An 18923-nucleotide genomic window follows, 5' to 3' on the forward strand; every position below is an offset into this window, starting at 1 on the left:
GGGGCTTTCGTATTCGGACCATTAGTCCAATACGGCAATTCGTCAAATCGGGAGAAATGTAGTATCAATAACATCCCGCAGCTGCTGCCATCGAAGCATGCATTTTCCTGACGCGCAAATTGCGCGCGCACAAGTCCTCTCTTCGAACATACACGAGCGACAATTGTTTCCGATTTTCCCGATTCCCTCGTCCAACCCCCTTTCGCCTCCCCTTCGATTGTTTTTCCCTCGTCCCGATGTTTTTCCAGCTGTTTTGTCACCACGTAATCTGTGAACCGATTCTTCTATTGATACCGTCCCGATAAATCTTCGATCGGCTTTTTTCCATTCGGATTTCCCTCCGCCATTGTAACGTACTTTTAATGACGAACTCTTTAATGATTTCCCATGTACATCGCACCGAGCATGCCTATTACGCGATATCACGTAGTTGCCATCTGTACGAGATATTCTTCTGGAAATTAAAACATAGATCAAACTTCTATGTTCCTGTATGTCATCTGAAAAATCACGCGTCTGTGACGCGTTCACTTTCGCGATAATTTATTTCTTTCAAATGCTCTGCTCTCGTCGCTGTACGTAACCTGCTGCGAACTGACTGACCCCGCCAGTCCTGTTTCTTTCTTATCACGCTATTATCTGTCTCTTTTCTTTTCTTACATTCGCCGCTATTGCTTCATACGTTTCTATAAAAAGAAGAAATAAGAGAAAAGAAATGAAGGATTTATGCCGTTAGCATTAACAGGAATTATTATTATTATCATTTTTAAAGTGCCGATTAGAGGTTCGATCGGAGCTCGGGTACTGTATTTTTCATCGTTAGCACACGGCTAAACACGTGTCCAGTCGAACCACGTGTCACCGTTAATTTCCTGCGGTTTCCATTCTCGAAATCGTGCTTAACGGAAGTCTACGACCGATGTGTGATGTTTGCGGATAAATCCTCGTGGCCTGCCATTGCTGACCCTCTCTTGCAGGCTTTCTCTCTTTCACGTTCGCGCTACCCCGTTGGTCCTCTTTCTTCGTTACTCTTTCACCCGCTTCCTTCCACCTACCGGTATCCTCGCTAAATAATAAATACGAGAGGGTTCTCCGGGAATACCCCGAGGGTGCCATTAGCGGGGTACAGGCATCGGACCACCCTCTCGCACCCTTCGAAACCGTCCTCCGGCTTACACCCAAACCCCCCGCACAGCTTCTTCCACGACCCGAAACGCGAGTCTAATACACTTAGAGGAGAGACGCGGCCTCGCGTCTATGGGTGTAAGGGCGAGGGTCTTCCCGATCGCTTTATGGAGGCTGCTTCTTTTCTTTTCGTTTTCCTCGACTCGCTTGACGAACGAGCCTCGAATAGACGAATGTCTTAAAGTTTACGGAAAGACCGTGGGCTAGATTATATTTTCAATGCCATCCATTCGATTCGTTTGCGTTTTTCCCTTCTTCCTTTCCTTCTTCTACCTTCCATTTATTCCTTTCTCTCTGTTCTTTTCGCTTTATTCGTACCGATATCGGTTTTTGGTTTCTACGGTTTGGTCGAAGAAGCCACGATTAATCTCACATCGAGCCAGCCTCGCCGAAGGAACGACCACGATGTCGAACAGAAAACTTTTAATCAGTGGACAGCACTTTCCTCTTTTTTCCCTCTCTCTTTCTCTCTCTGTTCTTCCCTGTTTCTCTCTCTTTCTCTCTCTCTTTCTCTCTCTCTCTCTCTGGTCGATCTTTCCCCCGTGGAACAGACCAGCTTCAGAATTCGATGCAAAGAAACATTGAAACGGTACGTCCACCTCCGGATATCTGTTCCAGGCTTCCTGTAGATCTAATAGGGCGAGCTGGACGCCTGGAAAACGTTGACCACTCGCTCTAGCCGGTCAAACGGTTAATCGAGGCCATTGCGACCAACAGCGGTTCTCAGCCCTTCCCCTCTCTTCATTTCGATTTACGAACTCCCGAACTCCTACCACTTTCCAAACTTTCGATCCTTCGTATAGATAGGTAGCGATCTATTTTCTCACTTGTCCTAATTAAGGCAAGGTTCAACGAACACTAAGAAGAATTTCAATATCGAAGTAGAAAATTTCGCCTCGTCGAGTATCGCGTACTCGCGAAATATTACCTACTTGGAGATATCTCTTACTTACGCTAATTCATATTCTTTGAACAACATCTACGTACATATTCATTTCGCTTATTAAATACTCCAACGAGTACTAAGTTTTGTATATTTTATATATATTTTTCACGCGCGTTCTATGCATTTTTATGCCTCTAGATCGATCAGAAAGATTCGCGGTCTGTTTAGAAAAGGAAACTGCGATTGAAAAGTGGCGCGAAAATGAAAAATTCCACGCGGCTCGAAATTCATTTACGTTTATATCTTTCCAGATGAGTTTTCGACTTTGGCTTGCTGATCTTTCGTCGCAGGGAGATGCGCTCGCATACAGAGGATCGAAGGACGCAACGCATCGGGAACATGCAGCCGGGGAAATGCGAGGCGGCACGAGGGGTAAGTATCAATAATTGAGCACCATGGGGGTGGCTCCGCTGGGCCATTTAGCGGTCGAACGAAGGGGATGGACCGCGGATACTCATGGTACGGGGATATCGGTGGATGTATCGCACGGCGAGGCCTGCTATCGACATGTCGACGATGCCAGGCCGGGGCTGTATATTCCACGATATAGGAAACTATCCTAGCCGCGATCATGATACGCGAAAATACCATCTGTCATTCGGGGGTGCGTGCCAGACCCCGTCCCAACGACCAACCACCACCCACTTCTCTCTCTCTCTCTCTCTTCCTCTTCATCGCGATTTTCACTCCGTACCTCTGCCTCCCCTTTCTTCCGTCGTTTTTTCCCTTGTTTCTTCCTTGTTCTTAGCGTTCTTTTAGCTTTATTTCGATGGATGAAGATGACACGGCAGAGAATATCTTTCATAATGTATCGATTTTTTAGGAACGGTGTAAATAGTTCAAGAGATAACGAGTTTTGTCTTGTACTGAAATTTTGGAATAGTCTTGTCTGTTTATAGAATTATATGCCAGTGTAAACGTTGCATTTTGTAAATTATAAAACTATTTTATATGAAAAGATTGGAAGTTTCGCGAGAGATACGAGGTAGAAGACAAAATTTGATTACAAATACGCAAAGTGGAACAATTGTTATCGGTACAATTTCGCGTTATTCTAGTCTGCAGATAAATTTTTGTGGCTCGTAAGATTTTACTTGTATTTAGTTCAATTATGCGAAAATCGTATAAATTTCAAAGAATATTTATAAGCAGAAACTTATTTGTAGAAAATACCTCTTTACGCGAGACTAAGTTTTTCTGGTTTAAAAAATTCGTTCGTTCGGAGGTTAATTTTGCCAAAAGCAATCTTGTTTAAACATTGTAAAAACGAAGGAACTGAAACCTACTATTTTCATGGGCTTGGTGATTCAACGTACGAAAGCCTCAAGTTTGTTTAGCGGATAGCACGAGTACAATGTTACGAGTACTAAACGCCGAAAATGTCTCCTTAAATGACGTGACCGTAAAACCCAGTTAATCCAGGGCCTCGGGACAATTCTGCATCTCGAAACAATTGGCGTAAACGACGCGTACGATGGGTATTGAAACTAGTTTCCACCGACGGTCCTGCTCTCGCGAATAATCGTGCCTCCGTAGTCGAATTCATTTTCCAATTAAGAGACTGCGATTTGCATTTGACTCCGGTCATCGATCGATCGTTGCCACTAAATTGAGGTCGTCGACGGGGTATCGTCGTCGAAAAACGTGGTTAAGCATGACTAACGATAGCTCCGACGTCGCCGTGCAATGCGTCGAACAATGTGTACTTATCGCAGTCGCCGAACATCCCGAATGTTCTCTTGAAACTGTGCCTCCATTTTTATGATTGTTCGCCGTCGTTCTTCCATTCTTTGTCCGCGTGAAATTCTATCAGTCGCCTTTAAAAGCCAGCGAGCTCCACATTAATACATCACGGTTCTCCTCGTCGTTAAAAATTTTTCTGCACGTCGCGTCGAACGCACCTGTCCGATACTACGAAATCCACGGACGCTCTCTGCAGACGCGAGTCGCCAATTTGCCAATGATTTTAATTACACGTATCAATTGCACAAGGAGCAGCTCTCCGCTGCTTTCCGCTTCCGTTTTTGAACGTTGAGACTACCGAGCCTTTGATATGCCATGCATAGTTGATTGGAATGAAAGTAATGCAGCGAAATAAATAAATACGTCTAATACTATGTGTCTTTGTCTCGATACAACAACATATCAATATCATTGAAAATACACGTGCATTTTACTAAATTACAAAAATCGAACATCTGATACCGATTATCTCGATTGCTTTTGATAATTCTATTGTGGTGTGTAAAGGTAACACGTGTTCTCACGCAATTTTACAAGTTTCCCGTGGGCAAATTTCTGATTTTGTCCTGCACACGAAACAAATGATAATAAATAATTTGACGCGCGTCGGATCCAAAGAGTTTCGCGCGTCTCGTGCAAGGGCAAGTGGTTCGGTCGAAGAGGGTGAAAGCCGATCGGTGAAATTTCTCTCGATGCGTCTACGCGTCTGGTGTCGTAGCTGTGCCTCTGCGTTTTAACCCCCATTAGTGACCCAAAGCGTCGGTACGACTGAGGGCCAGCACTCCGTTACACGAACAACTTAATGTTATGTAAAAATAGCTGGGGTTTCCGTACGATCGCAGACACGCCGGTTCTCCGTGTATATTAATGCGGGTCGAAAGAAGAGCGAAAACGACGACGAAAACGCACGCCAGACGAGATCCAGTCGAACCTCGAGCAGATGCTCACCGTTGGAATATCTAAATAAATCCGCGTGTCGGCCGCCCTTAAAATCCTTGAGTCGAATAAGTAATAACGTTCGCCAACCACGGGGTTAGATTCTCTCCCTTTTCCGTATTCCACCTTGCCCTTGCCTGCATAAGCGAGCGCGTCCGATTTCGGGAATTTAATTGGCCCGGGGGAATTCCGCTGCGTGGACTTACTTTACGAGGAAACTTTCGAGATATTTCGTGCCCCGGGAGACGAGAGAATGCATACTTTTCTTCTTCTTTTCTATCGCGAGTTTCGGAGACGGGGAGAAAGAGAGAAAAAGAGAGAGAGAGAGAGAGAAACGGTACGAGCAACCGCGATGAGATATACTCTTTTCCTCCTTGGCAAGATTTAATCAGTTTTGCCGTCGGACTCGCGCTAGATCTAGCCGGATTATGAAATCGTTGAAACAGGTAGCCAAGTTTCGTTATTCGCTTTTTTTTCCAAATCTTACGAAGTTTTGCAAGAGTTAGGCAAATGATCGAGGAACATTGCTTGGGATTGTCGGACACGCGGTTATCAAAGTGTTTGAACTGTCTTACAATTGGATTTCAGTATCCCAATCCAGCCTCTGTTTCGATAGGTAGAAACCTTTGACGCTTTAAGAAAATCGAACGGAGAGATTCTTTCACGTTCTACTTAAATTTGAGAAATTTCTTGACGATAGAGCAATACGATTTGGTTTGCAAATGGACACGACGATGCTAACTCGATCGTATTCCTTACGGAAGTATTTATTAAACATACACAATTATTTTCCTTCGTGCACTTTGTCGAATTTCGTCTTTAATATCTTCCTTAATAAAAAAAGTTGTAAAGTAAATGTAAAGCGGTAAAAGTTAGGAAAGTAAAAAAGTTAGTAAAGCAGTAAAATATCTGGCCTTAATCAAAATTTGTAGAAGCAGGAAATTGTAAGATTATGTCACAAGGGATGAGAATTTACTCTATAAATGTATCTTAAGTTAAGACGAAGCGTATTCTCACTCGCTTTTCAGCGTTAAGTTGAAGATGAAATTCTAAAGACTTCGTTACCTGTAAAAAAAATACCTGAAATTCTACTAATTTAAATTTCTGTTGCATAAATGTAAACTAGAGGGAAGATCGCTTTAAGGTAAGGTATGATGTTGTTGATTCAGAACGGGTTTATTGCTTGATTAATCGTATCTGTTCTTAGAGAGCAATTAGGTGATAGTAATCGCCGGCTTTAAGCAGTTTTCGTACATAGATTAACACGGGCGTTGTACGCGTGTGCAAACATACGAGAGGCCGTCGGGTTCATCGCAACGACAGGACGATTTACGAGGTTTCACAGGCTCGCCTGTCGGCCAGATAGAGCGAATGTGTCAATTACGATAAAGCTCATCGGCGATCGATGTATCTGATGAAATTATTTAGACGCCCGCTGTCAAGCAACGACGCGAACCTATCCCGGTTCGCCGCGATATTACGCAGCTGAGCACTATTGTGTCGCAAATACAATTACTCCACCTATAAATGTCCACTATTGTAGTCTAGTTATTGCTTTATTTATATACGCGTTCTATAATTAAATGAAACTGCTGAGAGAGCGAAAAGAACAAAAATACAGCTAAGAATGTAGAGTGGCTGATAAAAATATTTCGACATCTACCGTAGTAAACGTTAGTAAAATTTGAATGTGGATAAAACATTTTGTAATTTTACCAGCACCGTAATGAGACACAATGAAAAAAATGAGTCATAATCGTGTCGATAAAACTTGGAATCGAGTTGAAAGTGCATACAAAAGTTAGAAAGTATTTACTGTAAATACGTATTTAGGAAAAAAGTAGTATACTTTAGCTAGCAACTGTATATATAACAATATGTATATCACTTTGCAATGTCAAGTATCAGTTGGGAAATACGTTAATGGACGATATATAGTCATATATTTTGGTTCCTTGAAAGATACTGCTTTCTTCCATTGTTGATCAATGTACATACGTGGAAGGATAATTATCGAACGTGATAATTGTTATTAATAAAATTTATTCTAAATATGATATCGTACAAGTGTAAAATTAAATACTATGTCGCGCACGTTATTATTGCATTTGCGATGAGTTAGCGTAATGTTTGATCTTCTATCTTCTTTGACTAATCGTTTCTCTTAGCGGTGTGTCGTCTTCTTATCTTCGTCGAATGAAAAGAAAACTTTTTCGAGGAACTCCCTTACGGAACTTTATTATAGTATTGCGAAAGAACTTGGCAAATTTACCATATAATTGCATAATCTCTTGTAGTGCATCTTCCTTGTCGTTTGTTCTTCGAACTCCGAGTTCTTCTTTAACGTCCATCTCTTTAACGTTTCACTTTATCTTGCAATTTATCGCGGGTAGTTCATTCTTAGTGAACTTGTCAACTTCTTCGGCTTCTCGCAACTTTCTCTTCCACCTTCACTTTTTACCTCTCGCTTTCTCCTCTCGCTCATTATCCGCATAAACATTTATCTTCTCTTCGAGCATCCTCAGCTTGTCCTCGTTTGATAAATTACAGCTGTTTGGATTATTCGTCGTGTAATCCTTAACGCTGCAATTTTTCGTTTGCGTCTTATCCACATCGTTTATTTTCTTATCGATCTCGGTCAATTTTTCGTACAGCTCTTTGTCTCTCGATGATTTCCTCATATCTTCGCCGAAAGCAACTTCTTCCAATTGTTGTTCGTTCTTCATTTTCCAAGCTTGTCGTTTATTGAGCAGCAATATCTCATCTTCTAGTTGATCCTTGCCTGTTATCGGTTCTTCTTCTTCCATCAAGTCTGATACAAAGATGCGTGTAACAAATGAAACAAAATACATTGACAAATATACTTTTCGAAATGACGATCAAAGGATCGTCGTCTTAATCGGTTCTGTTGCACCAAACAAGCAAACCAGAGCAAACAAATCCTACAGGTTTTATTTATTAGGTACTTTACTCATACGTAACTGCGATAAAGATTGACTTTTAATCTTGTTCGTCCCTTAATCCTTTAATTTTTTAACTTTGTACGTGTAAATTTCGCAAGAAGAGGATTTTTAATGTTTTAAAAAAATCTTTTCTATAAAATCGATCCACTGATAATTTCCAATAGTATACTTACATATTTTATTAAAATGTAGATTGTATAATACTCGATAAAAAAAGATGACTCTACCGGTTTATGAGTTCTATCAATCTTTGCAAGGTTACCTTTGTCTTCTTCGCTAGAATCCTTTCGTTCTTGAGACTGGACGTTAGCAAGAGATTTTGATGTATCTCCTTCGATTTTAATACTCCCTTTCTGATCTGCTGTGTTATCCTTTTTCAAATCGTTTATCGCCTTTTCTTTCCAAGATCGAGCACTGTACTTGTGCGAAAATAGAATCGTAATAATACAAGTTATTTAACGTTTCGCTAATTATTGAACCGCGGATGTTTACGCGGTTATGCCAAGTTTCATTCTTTCGACGTTGTACCTCGTTTCGTTCCTTTTTACCTTTAGCATGCAAAATAAATGGAAATTTAATTCAAGAGAAACGTATTAATTCCGGGAAGTAAAAATATCTATAGCCAAATTACCAACAGATTTTCATTTTAATCTATCGAATATAAATTAATCACGATATTGAACGCGATACTAATGACAAAAGGTTGAAGGCGCAAAACTGCACAGCGTGTCTCTCACGAATAAATCACCATCCCATTTCTCTAATTACTCTGGTAAAACTGTAGAATTGCATAATCATCCACAATCTACCAATTATGTCTTATCGATGTGACACATACTTTTTATCATCCTTGTCTTTGAGCTTTCCCTCTTTCTTAACCACTCGTACACCGTCTGCATTCGATTCCACGTTCACCATATCCATAGAATCGTAAATTAAAGGTTCCTCGTATCCTGAATCGAAAGAATCCCAAAAGGCTTTGCCCAGATATTCACGTTTTTGACGCAGAGCTGCATCTTTATTCATAGTGTCCTTATGTCGTGACTGATCAATAGTACTTGCACCTTTGCGATGCCTACCGTGCTTCCTTTTCCGGTTTTTACGCTTTCTTGGCATTTTATTATGCTTTGTATGTTTATGCAGGCTCCTGGTTAGTCTTTTCCCTTTATGAGCACCGTCAATTCTGTCTGAAGCGTGTAAAGACTGTTTATAGATAGAAATAATCGACATTGAATCGTATAATCGTCGCAGAGTTACGGGATTTACTTTCTTGAAAAAGTTGTTCGTTCGTGAACAAGTTTGTGTTGCTCAGTTTCAAGAGATCCGGCGCGTTCATTAAAGGCGAAAAACTATCTGGCCTCGTCGAATAACTTGCATTACTCGCGTTACTCATTCCTACTTGATACTGAGGAATGCTTTTCCCACCTTTCCCTTCTGCTATTCCATTTGCAGATTTCCCGTTTTTTTCAGCTTCCTCTTTCACTTCAATATATTCCAGCATCAAATCTAGCTGCTTCGCCTGAAATAATGGACAAACTAGCCATATAACGGTGAAAATTTCGAGTTGATAATTCCAACGTATAGAAGGATTTTCAATCATAAAGAAAACATTTTTCCCCGTAAAATCGAAACGAGACATCGCGAGTATCAACGACCACTTCTTCCATATTTCTCTCAGATGTAAATAATTTTTTAAAGATAATAAACTCGACTGCGTCGAAAGAGGTGCGGTAGGTTTAAGAATAGCGTAGAGTAGCGATGGTGCACTCGATTCTCAGTCGAGTGAGACGATTCGATGTTTCGTTTCGAGCCTCCGCTCGCCAGAGTTAAGAATCTAACCAGATACTCCTGAATTGATTTAATTTTCGCCTTATCGTCTTCTCCTAGACCACTGTATTCCTTTATCAGACTTTTTATCAATCGAATCTTTGCGTACAATTCGCTAATCTCAGCCTCGAGTTGCTCGTTTGGGAAACTTTGAAAGAGGAACTTGTCCCGTGGAAAATGATCTTTATCTTGCTCGTGTATCAATGGTAATGCTGGTGGCTGAAACGAAGTTCGATCGAGAACGTTGGATGTAAACAAACGTTCGACACGAGATATTTAACTTGTAAAGTCAGATCCGAATAGAATACGCGTTACTTGTTCTAATAAATTTGTTTGCGGATTCACTTCTAACATCCAGTCCAAGAACTCGAGCAAATCGGATGGCAGAGAAATGCAAGTCTTTCTCTGAACCTCGTCGAAAATCAGTCGATTAAGGAGCAGCATGATCTTATTCAACAACTCCTGTGTATGTTTGATCTGTGAGAGTAAAACGCATAAAGCATTTGCAAGGTGTTAAAGGGAATTATTACAAGAATATTAGGCATTTACCTCGTCGTCATTGTTGGTCTGACGATACGATTTGTCAGCTGCCATGGTGTCTCTAGCATTGTGTTTATGATAAAGACCTGGGCCTAACGATACCTTCAGGTCCTCGTTCTTTTGTATCTGATGATTTCATGGAAATATAATATAACTGCGCGTTTCTATTGTGACAGAAAATATCGAATACCTGGTCGAAAATTTGTTCCACGATCTTCGCAGCAAGTTCACCGTGAAGAGCCGAATCCATCTGCGATTCGTCTTCCACGTTATCAGCTACCAAAAGCGTGGAGAATTTTCTCCTCTGGATATCGTTGTCCAAATTCATCGTCTAAAATATTACCGACGAGCCTTTTTTTTTTTAATTAAATTACACGCTACGTCTCGTTATATCGTTCGTACTTAAAAAAAAATTTCACTCGATTACTTACATCTTCTTCTTTAATTCTATGCTGATGTTTCTCTCCTTCGTTATGAGCTTTCTCTTCGTCCTGTGTAATCTTGCTTTTTTTAATGTTAGTATGACGGTTTCCATTCTTCGACGTACCTTTCTTATGTTTCTTACCACGTTTTTTTGTTGTCATCTTTTTGTTCTTGCGATGTCTTCGTTTTCTGCGATTCTTACTCGACTTAGCGGCACGATCTTCCTTCTTCCTTTTTTTCAACGCTTTCCCATAACTCTTCTTCTTAACGGCATGTTCTTTTCTTTTTGAATCTGCGTTTCTAACGATGCCTGCGTAATCGTCCTCGTCGTCGTCCAGATAATCATACTCCCGAACATCCTTCGAGTTAAATAGCTCCTGATTCTCATCATCTGTGTCATCGTACGAGTTTAATAGTTGAAAATTGTCGCTCGTCTTTTCTTTATCGCTCGAATACAGATCGTAGTCCATTCTCTCGGAATCGCGATTACGTCGATCCTCGTCATCGTCATACGTATCATAAATAGTCGCAACTTCCCTTTTCGTTCTTCTATCATCTTGAAATAATTGTTGAATATCTAAAGGCGGATGGCTAACGAGAGCAACCTTGGTGGAATCTTCAGTCTTTAACGTCGTTCCATTTTCAATCGGAGCCCTATCGATGAAACCATTAACCGAACTCTTTTCATATTTCGTTGTACTAGATTCAATATATGCAAGCGTGTTCGAATCGACGGTTTTCAAGCTTCTGCTGAGTCTGACCCTTATGTCTTTGTCGAAATCGTCGATCCATTCCAGGGGCTCGACAAAAGATTCATGCAGGTCCTTAGAGCTAACGATCGTCTGTTTCACGCGATCTATATTTTGGACGTGTTCCCATCCACGTGGAACCTGTGATTCCAGATATTTACGGTTCTCGTAAGGAGAACGCGAATCTGTGTCAATATATTGCTTCTGGCCCGTTAATGACCAGCTCACGGCATCTTTTCCTTTTGCCCCGCCGTTTCTCACTCCGCTCACCTGTGATTCAAGGTTTATAGAGCGAAAGAAAGTAAGTCGGGCCAATAATTTATTGGAAATGCTTAGATTTTACTCGTTTTTTACCTTTTGTGTTTGCCATTCACCGGTCGTTCCGATAGCGCTAGGTCCTCGTAATTTTTCCCCGGTGCTGTTACTTTGCTCCGACCCGCCTTTAAACATATCGTCTGTGCTTTTAAGAGCAAAATAATTACTTCGGGAAACGTTCGCGGCGTGGCTTTCGTGCCGACCAGATGATACGGCTGGGTACGTTCTTTCGCCAATTTCGGATTTCCCTGATCCAGTGTAAACGAGCAAAAGAGGCGATAAGTTGGGGCTGGAAACTGAACGGCGAAATCGAACATAATCGACGTGAGTCGCGCCGATTCTATGAAATTTGATTCAGCAACGTTTACCGAATGTTTTAGTCGGATCATCGTGAACTTGCGGAGGCTCGACTTGATCTTTAAACGGTTCACCCGCTACTCTATCGATGGGATCTACTTTGCCGTAAGATTCCTGATACATCCTTTGATCTCCCTTTATTCGAGGTTTTACTTTCGTCTCGTCCTCGTTCCAGTCGTATATTTTTTTTAACTCTTCGTACAGTGGTTCCACGTTGTCAGGCGCTATTTCTTTTCTAGCGGACACGAGAATAAAATATTTATAACGAAGAATACTGCACAGAACGAATGCTGTAACGAAGCGTTCAGACGACTAAAATCAAAGCTAAACGATACCGAGACGAAGAAATTTCTAGGGCCAATTAGGATAGCATACTTTTCATCCAGATATTGGATATCATCGCAGAAATCGTCGATTGCTCCCGGATCCGAATTTGTATCCACTTTGAGAATATACTTCGCCGGATTTAGTATCATTTCGTTATTCGTGTCAGCGTCTAAAAACTTGTCTTCGTTTCCCTCCACCGGTTCGTTTAACCTATCCAAATACTAAGATCACTACTCGAGCTTAAAAATATCTCGCGTAGCTATACACCAATATCACGATCACGCAGGTCAGTGTCATTTATTTGATAGATTGTACTATTTTTCGTTCGAGAATTTACCGCTGACCTCTCGCGACTAATGCTGTTCACGTTGTCTTCACCTTGATCCCAGTCGTTGGTTGCTGGAGGATCCTTCCTCTTTCGCGAATTTAGCTTTCGTCGATAACGTCGCCGCTGATTTCTTCGTTACGTTATTTTCTATTCCAGCCGGATTAAGGAATTGCTGTACCGGCACTCTGTTCCCCGTTTTTTCCTTCTGTTTTATCTCCTTCTGTATCGCCTCGTCTTGCTCGTTCTTGATTTCCGTCATAGGTGGTTTACATTTTTCGCCGCTCTCCCCGTCTACAACTACGACATGACGAAAACAGACATGAGCTCTAGCGTGATTCGCCTGCGACTATGGCTACAGCGAATGCGTGCTCTCTGACGAATAAAACGTCTGAAATGTTATTAGATACTTAGCTTGCATCTCTTTGTGTTTATAAAAATACAACAAATGTATTATACAAAGAAGATATCTGTGAAATATTCAAAGAAATGGTAAAGATTTAAATATGTTTGATATTAAAATCGTATAAAGAGAGTGCAGTTTGCTATATGGAACTCCCGACAACATGTTCAATTTAAAAATTGTCCGTCCGTGAACATGAAAAGTTCGATTTACCATATTCTTCTGCCGAGATCTTCGCGTTTAATTGCTGCGACGTATTCGTCCAAACACACATTCACCTTAACCCATAGTCTAACCTGGTGATATCGAATCGATGATTTGAGTGGATTATTGGAAATCTGGCGAAACTTTACTACATAAGATTTTAGCAGTTTTGTCGTTAGTTTTTCGATGGGGAAGTGCACGCGTGATTACCAGGTCCCGCGTCGGATTCGATGGCGCTCTTGTCTTGATAATTGTTTTTAATTCGCTGTTGCTCGCTTGTCGGTGACAACGATTCGTGATCCTGCTGCTCGAGGTTGCTATCGTAATCGTAGTATTCGATTACACTTGGATTACGTCTTTTTCTCTGGCGAGGTTTTTTCTTTTTGTCGATTTTCTCTTTAATCAACAGATTCACTTTATCTTTCTTTTTGTCGCTGTACGCGGCTCGTTCTTTCCTTCGTGTTGCTGCGTCGCTTTTCTCTGAAAATAATCCATAAACGTTTGTCTTCCTCTAGTATCAATTTCCTTTTCGTTTAAACAGCGTTTACGTTAGATACTTCTCGGTCAACCGAGTCGATCTACGTTCAATCATTTGACTCGTTACAGGAGGTTGTATAAATATTACGGAAAAATCGTAATTAAATTAACGTTCGTGTTATTTTGTCGAATAAATAAACGTTAAAGAAGTTTATAGTTTATCAATTTTTTCAAACTTTATTTGAAACTTGACAATTATAGAAACTAAGCGAAAAAATCAATATACGTGACGACAAAAGTACGAAACAAAAGCTGGACAACAGTTTTACCTGCAGCAGCCTGATGTTGATTTTCCTCTTCCTCTTTGTCACTGTAATTCACATCGGTATCTTCGACATCGTCGTTAGAGTACTCCATATACTGCAATATCCTTCTCTGACCATATTTATCATTCATTATCCTATCATCTATTCCATTGGTCATTATGAATATTTCTCTATATTTCTTATTTCTTCCTTCTTTATTCTCTCCGTTCGGCTCTGCCTCCTTATTAGATCCCTGAACGGAGTCTCCCTTCTCTTTATTATCGTTAAACCGCCCCTCTGCGTTCGTAAATTTATCCTTTCCGCCTAGGTCATTACATTTCTCAGCTGCACCGTGATCGACGTTCATAGCCATCTGATTACGAGCTGCCTCTCCGAACCAGTTTCGAGTTCCTTCTTCATTGACGCCGCTTTGTTCCGATCCTTTGTCGAGGTCTGCAGAGTTCTCAAGTCGTTTCTCATCCACGTTCCTTTCTTTCATCGTGTTCGTAGACGCGGGCGTGTCTTCGTATGGCACTTCCTTAAGTTTATTCTTCCGAAAATCAAGCACCACGCTACCAACCGGAACTTCGTCGTTTCTCGGCTCTGCATCTCGTTTATTCGCACCTTCGACAGGCTTATCGACCTGTGACTTGTGTAACTTCATGTTGTAAAGCATCGAAACCGATTTTCCACCTTTCTGCTCGTTCTCCACGATCGTCTTCTTCTTCACGTCAACTATATTCAACACGAACGGCGATTGTCCACCGTTCGGTAATTTTTTACTCTCGCCATCCGCGTTACTGAACTCGATCAGATTCTTGTTTTCTGATTTGACCAGGATATTGATATTTCCAGAATCTTTGGCAGATCTCTTCACCTGCGAAGACAATTCGTCGTGCTCGTCGTCGGTTTCTTCGACTTCTTTTGCGCGTTCGTTGTTTTCGCGCAAATGCCTCTGAGGTTCAAAGGCTTTGATCACCTGTTCTCCCTTGCTCGAGCCGACATTTTCTTGATTCGGGGTTTCGGTAGACGAAGCAGCCTGCAATTCATTCGTCGTGGATTCGTAGGTTTGCAAAGAATTTCCCTCGGGACTTTCACCCTTTTCTTTGTTCTTCATCAACTTGTTTTCCATCGCGTTCTGATTTTCCCGCGATAGATCCGATTGTTCGCAATTTCCGCCTGTTTCCGTGTTTTTACTCTCATCCGTGGCCGCCTTTGAGACGTCGGAAGCCACGGTATCTGCCGGATTATTCGTTAATTCGCTCTCACGTTCGAAAGCGTTCCTTGCTTGCAAATCATTCGACAAAGATTCTATTTTACCGGAAGCATCCGCGACGCCGCAGCCAGATGTCTTTGATATTTTTATGGAATTTTTCTCATCAGCTGCCGACTTGTTTCCATCCTCAGCTTCGTTTAAATGACGTTTCTCATCTGACGGCGTTCCTTTGCTGCGTCTTTTACGGTCATGAAGCTCTTTTAGCGTGTCCTCTTCAAGGTACGGGTCCCCAAACCCCGCTCTATGAAAGAGTTTCGGGTTACCATCGTCGTTATTAACTCCAGTCCTCTTCGTTCTCCACACTTTCAGATGAGCATTCTTCTCATCAAGATCCTCGGTGCTTGGCTCACGCTTTTTTAAATTCAACCTTTCTGCTCCTAGACTTTCCCACCAGCCGAAGTTTCCTGAAAAGATGCAACATTTTAAGCTAACTTTCTTTCTACCTGCTTCTCAAGCACGTGTTTATTAAATTAAAACGCTTTTTTATACCTTCGTCATCGTTTTCGCTTTTTCGGTAGTTGTTCCTTCCACCAGCAGTTCGCTTCTTCTGTTCCTGCTTGTTGCTCTGCTTTTCTTTAACACTCCAAGTATCCAAATTTTTGGAATTCTCGCGCCGTTTTTTGTCAGTTTCATTCAGGCTTTTTTTTAGTTCTAATATCGTTTCTCTGAGAGATTCCAGCGACGTCGCCTCGTTCTTCTTCGTTTCGGCTCGTTGATTTCTCACGATCAACGCGTTACCCGCTTCCGCGTTTGCTTCTTTGTCACCGTCCAAGGAATCTATTTAATTTTTTATCGTTTCAGTTGTTTGAAGTCAAAATCGATAGTAGATCATCCTGAAAATTGTCCTAGCGTCTGACGTGTCTCATTTTAATCATCATAATCTCAGTTAGCTATCTTTCACGAGTGTACTCGTTACACATTTTCGTTTAAAACAGTGACTGGTTGATTTTTAGCCGATGAGCAAATTTTAAATAAAAACATCAAAACTCTACATACAAATTCACATTCGCGTTCTCTCAGCTTGAACGTCTTAAACCCGTGGAACCTTTCAGGATAACCAAATACATCGAAATTAGATCGTACTAAGTCTATTTCTTTGACTGGCGTCGTAATCGTGGATCCATCGATCCTCAAATTTATCCTTTTCGTTCCCGGAGTTTTTGTACGAGTTCAGCCAGTCGCTCAGAGAACAAAGATCCTTCGTCTTGGACCAGTTTTTCCGAATCTGATCGTCTATCGTTTCTTTGTCATAGGCGGGAGAAAGGTGAACCTCTTTTCTCTTCTTTCTACAAGAATCGCGCAGATGCTTTCAATACAGGACCGATCGTACTTACGAGGAAACCCCGGTGACTGATACACGCCGATTTTCATGAAACTTCGCGCAAATGTTCATCTTTTACTTTAAGGGAGAAATCAACCCTTTTATCCGATCTATTTAAGCCGGTTCTTCTATGCTTCCAACGCTTCTAAATCGACAAAAGATATCAGAAGTAGTTGAAATAAAAATTGCTCTCGAGGCCTATGAGTCCGCGAGAAAATTTCGTTGAAGAAATCAGCTTTTTACGAAAATTACGGAAGAAAGTGATATTCCCAAAAAATTGTTCGTTCGGATTTGTAACTCTCAACACATGGCATGATTTCTATCATTCACCGGGTTCTCCTCATTAGAATATTTTAATAACGGAAATACGATACCCCTTTTCATACGCATCGACGTCATCGAGATCGACGTTCCTCTTGAACGTCATGTCATTATCAAAACGCGATCTCTGGGAAAGTTCCAGAGGATTTTCATCTCTGTACGTATTTCTATTCAACTGCCGTGTAGTTTCGTAGTTCTCGCCGGAGCCTCTTTTCTCGCGTAATTTATTAACATTTTGACTGTTCCTTCACAGATGTTTAATTCAGTATTCGCGAGGTATTAAATATCGGTTAGTGATTTTCATTAGTCACAACTCACTTCTTCCAATCCTTCTCGCGATTAACATCACGCAGTGCTTGATCTATCCACTTTAAATCGGTTTGAGCCTTCAGAACATCTTGTAGGAACTTATTTAGTGCTGGACTGTTCTCGTCCATGGATTTAGCCGACTCTTCGTCTCGCTGACCCTCGCTAGATTTCGCCTGCGAGATCAATTATAGTATAGGAAAAGTCTGCGTAAGAGTAGACTAGGATCGATTTTTATTTTCCATTCCATTAACATACCGCAGTGTCGAAGCGTCAACAGACATTTGTTGCAACATACTGTTCTTATTTTCGGCTATTTATCAATGTTTTTCAAAACGTGCTATACAAAGGTGAGAAAAAACCGTATACGGTGAAACCTACACATGCTGAACTCCACTATAAACAAACTACTGGTTTTGCGATAGCAAACGAAAGAAAGAGGGAAGAATCGTCGATAAAAAGGGAAAAAGCAAATAAACTTGAAAAAGAATGATAATGCATGAACGTAGGCGCGAGCTTGTTGAATTGGCCCCGTGTTCCTAGCTGTATTTCTATCATACCATTATCCCGACTATACCCACCGTTAAGAGCTAGTGCGTTAAGCTTTATTTAACGTCGACGAAAGCGACGTTCTACGTTCTACCCGCTGTGGTCTCTCGTGGTGGCGTGTCTTGTCGCTGACAATTCTCCTCCTATAATAATACCGGGTGCGCTTTCCGTTACGCATCGTACGACTCTCGTCCTTTTGCCAGCGCGTGCGAGACGCAGCCAAGACAATGGGATTCTACGTGGAGAAACGTGCGCGGGGCCGCGGATACGGGCACGGTGTTATTAAAAATTCACTCCCTCTAGCGGCTGAAGTGGCCTCTGGCAATCTGCATCTCATTCCCGGCGGGCCCTTGTGCCAGCCAGCCATCAGGTGGCTGCCAGCACGCGGAAAAAGGGGTGGAAAGCTCGGTCGTGGAAACGTTAGGGGTTTGCCGTCACCCTGTGCCGTCCTACCAGAGCCAGAGTTGGCCCTTTTCGTACAACGCTACGACCGTCGCCTCGACGCCGAACAAAAAAGTCTTACACCCAATTACGCGCGGCATTTAACTAAATAAACACTCGCCATCTTCCTCTTTCAGTTCCCTCCATGACCGAGCTCGACGTCTGCGGCTGCTATGCTCAACCTCTGTCCGTTTTTTCCCACTCTTCGTTTCTCACCATGTTTTTCTCTTTTTCTCCTTACTCCTATGTTCCTGCGGACCTTAATGAAGTCCCGTTTTAATATACTTTGCCCTACGCCTTCGTTTTTCTCCTTTCTCCTTTTCTTTCTTTTGTCAGAAACGACTGTTTGCCCGTGGAACGTCACAGAAATTTCGTTGTTGTTCTCGTTCGCTGAAATCCTCACCGGTATCTTTAATCATTCTCGTCGCGGTCTCCAAATGAAACAGGATACTTCCCTATGATCACTTGTTGAACGTTATGGAGATCCCTCCCTTCCATTTGCAACCTACCGGGATTACGCGTTTCTGTTATCGGTTTCGTCCCGTGCACCGTGAAACTGAGCTTTAACGTTCGGCCGCGATTGCTTGAAAATTGTTGAAACTCCTGAACGCTGGATTTCGATATAGATAGATATTTCACTCGCATCGCTTTCTTACTTGCACGCGAGTCTCTCGGAAATTAAAC

General features: G+C 41.7%; 2 protein-coding genes and 1 pseudogene across 2 annotated transcripts; all 3 read right to left on the minus strand.

Annotated features, from left to right (window-relative positions):
- Positions 1-8318: 8318 nt before the first annotated feature.
- On the minus strand, positions 8319-10465 carry LOC122574307 (annotated as a pseudogene).
- A 255-nt stretch (positions 10466-10720) lies between these two features.
- Positions 10721-12652, minus strand: LOC122574311 (chromatin-remodeling ATPase INO80-like). The gene is given in 5 exon segments (XM_043741751.1): positions 10721-10801; positions 10803-11582; positions 11667-11923; positions 11996-12219; positions 12360-12652. Coding segments are annotated over 5 exon segments (1443 nt in total). The 5' UTR covers positions 12461-12652.
- A 766-nt stretch (positions 12653-13418) lies between these two features.
- Positions 13419-17872, minus strand: LOC122574381 (putative WEB family protein At1g65010, chloroplastic). Its single transcript, XM_043741897.1, has 7 exons — positions 17831-17872; positions 17262-17425; positions 16997-17188; positions 16385-16587; positions 15791-16078; positions 14050-15705; positions 13419-13723 (listed from the first exon to the last, which is right to left on the minus strand). The coding sequence occupies exons 2-7, from the start codon at positions 17378-17380 to the stop codon at positions 13419-13421; spliced, it is 2763 nt and encodes a 920-aa protein (XP_043597832.1). The 5' UTR covers positions 17381-17425; positions 17831-17872.
- Between the last annotated feature and the right edge of the window lie 1051 nt (positions 17873-18923).

Source organism: Bombus pyrosoma, linkage group LG13 (assembly GCF_014825855.1).
Source record: "Bombus pyrosoma isolate SC7728 linkage group LG13, ASM1482585v1, whole genome shotgun sequence".
NCBI classification, from domain to species: Eukaryota; Metazoa; Arthropoda; class Insecta; order Hymenoptera; family Apidae; genus Bombus; species Bombus pyrosoma.

Excerpts from the sequence above, each read along its gene's own strand:
- LOC122574381 (XM_043741897.1), bottom strand. The coding sequence starts at position 17,380 with ATGGACGAGAACAGTCCAGCACTAAATAAGTTCCTACAAGATGTTCTG. Across the intron at positions 17,189-17,261 it reads CGCGAGAAGGATTGGAAGAA|GAACAGTCAAAATGTTAATA; the intron begins GTGAGTTGTGAC and ends ACATCTGTGAAG. Across the intron at positions 15,706-15,790 it reads AAGCGAAAACGATGACGAAG|GAAACTTCGGCTGGTGGGAA; the intron begins GTATAAAAAAGC and ends GCATCTTTTCAG.